The sequence below is a fragment of the Wasmannia auropunctata genome, unplaced genomic scaffold, assembly GCF_000956235.1.
Source record: "Wasmannia auropunctata unplaced genomic scaffold, wasmannia.A_1.0 LD335842.1, whole genome shotgun sequence".
Taxonomy (NCBI): Eukaryota; Metazoa; Arthropoda; class Insecta; order Hymenoptera; family Formicidae; genus Wasmannia; species Wasmannia auropunctata.
In genome coordinates, this window is record NW_012027048.1 from 9000 (window position 1) to 9909 (window position 910).

The following is a 910-nucleotide window of genomic DNA, read 5'->3' on the forward strand; positions in this document are numbered from 1 at the left end:
AATATGAACAAACACAATCCGTTGCACGCGGGATGCCATATAAAGTTACCGCGAGAAATTGTGGTAAAGAAAGCGGTGATCAACATCAAATCTGAGGACAATGCATGTTTCGCGTGGGCAGTGGTGGCCGCTCTGCATCCTGCTAAAAGTCATGCGGATCGAGAATCCTCCTATCCGCATTATGAGGAAGTATTAAATCTCAAAGACATTGAGTTTCCAGTGACGCTAAGTCAAATTAAAAAGTTTGAAAATCTCAACACCATTTCGATTAACGTCTATGGCATCGAGACAAAGGGTGAACAGCATACGATCCTTCCAATACGACTCACAAATCAAAAAATGGAGAGACATGTTAATTTGCTATACGTGGAAGAAGAAAACAGCAACGATGGACATTTCACATGGATCAAGAATTTGTCTCGTCTTGTCCGCTCACAATTGACCAAAAATAAGAATAAGAAATTCTTTTGTGATAGGTATGTATACATTAAATAAAAATTATATAAAATATTTATTTCATAAAAAATAATAAAAATTATTTCTATTTTTATAGATGTTTACATTCTTTCGGCTCGGGTGAAAAACTAGAAGCTCACGTAGTAGATTGTGGTAAGATAAACTGCGCGATCAGGTTACCGAGCGAAGACGACAAGTGGCTTTGTTTTAACAATAACAACAGGAAGGAGCGAATGCCGTTCGTCATGTACGCGGACCTTGAGTGCATCCTGGAAAAGACGGACATTGAGAAAACAACGAGCTACAAATACCAGCATCATCGGGTATTTAGTATAGCTTATTATGTACATTGTTCGTACGACAACTCGTTGTCAGCGTATCGATTTCGGCGCGATAAGGATTGCATAGCGTGGTTCGTCGAAGAACTTAAAGATTTAGCGCACAGAGTAAAGTC

The 910-nt window shown here is 39.0% G+C and overlaps 1 protein-coding gene across 1 annotated transcript in view; it reads left to right on the plus strand.

Moving 5' to 3' along the window:
- Nucleotides 1–3: 3 nt before the first annotated feature.
- Nucleotides 4–910, plus strand: part of LOC105455823 — a 1795-nt gene continuing 888 nt past the window's right edge. Inside the window, exons 1-2 of the mRNA XM_011699450.1 lie at nt 4–476; nt 554–902. Of these exons, the coding sequence (XP_011697752.1) occupies nt 4–476; nt 554–902 (822 nt within the window). The remainder of the gene's footprint in view (nt 477–553; nt 903–910) is intronic.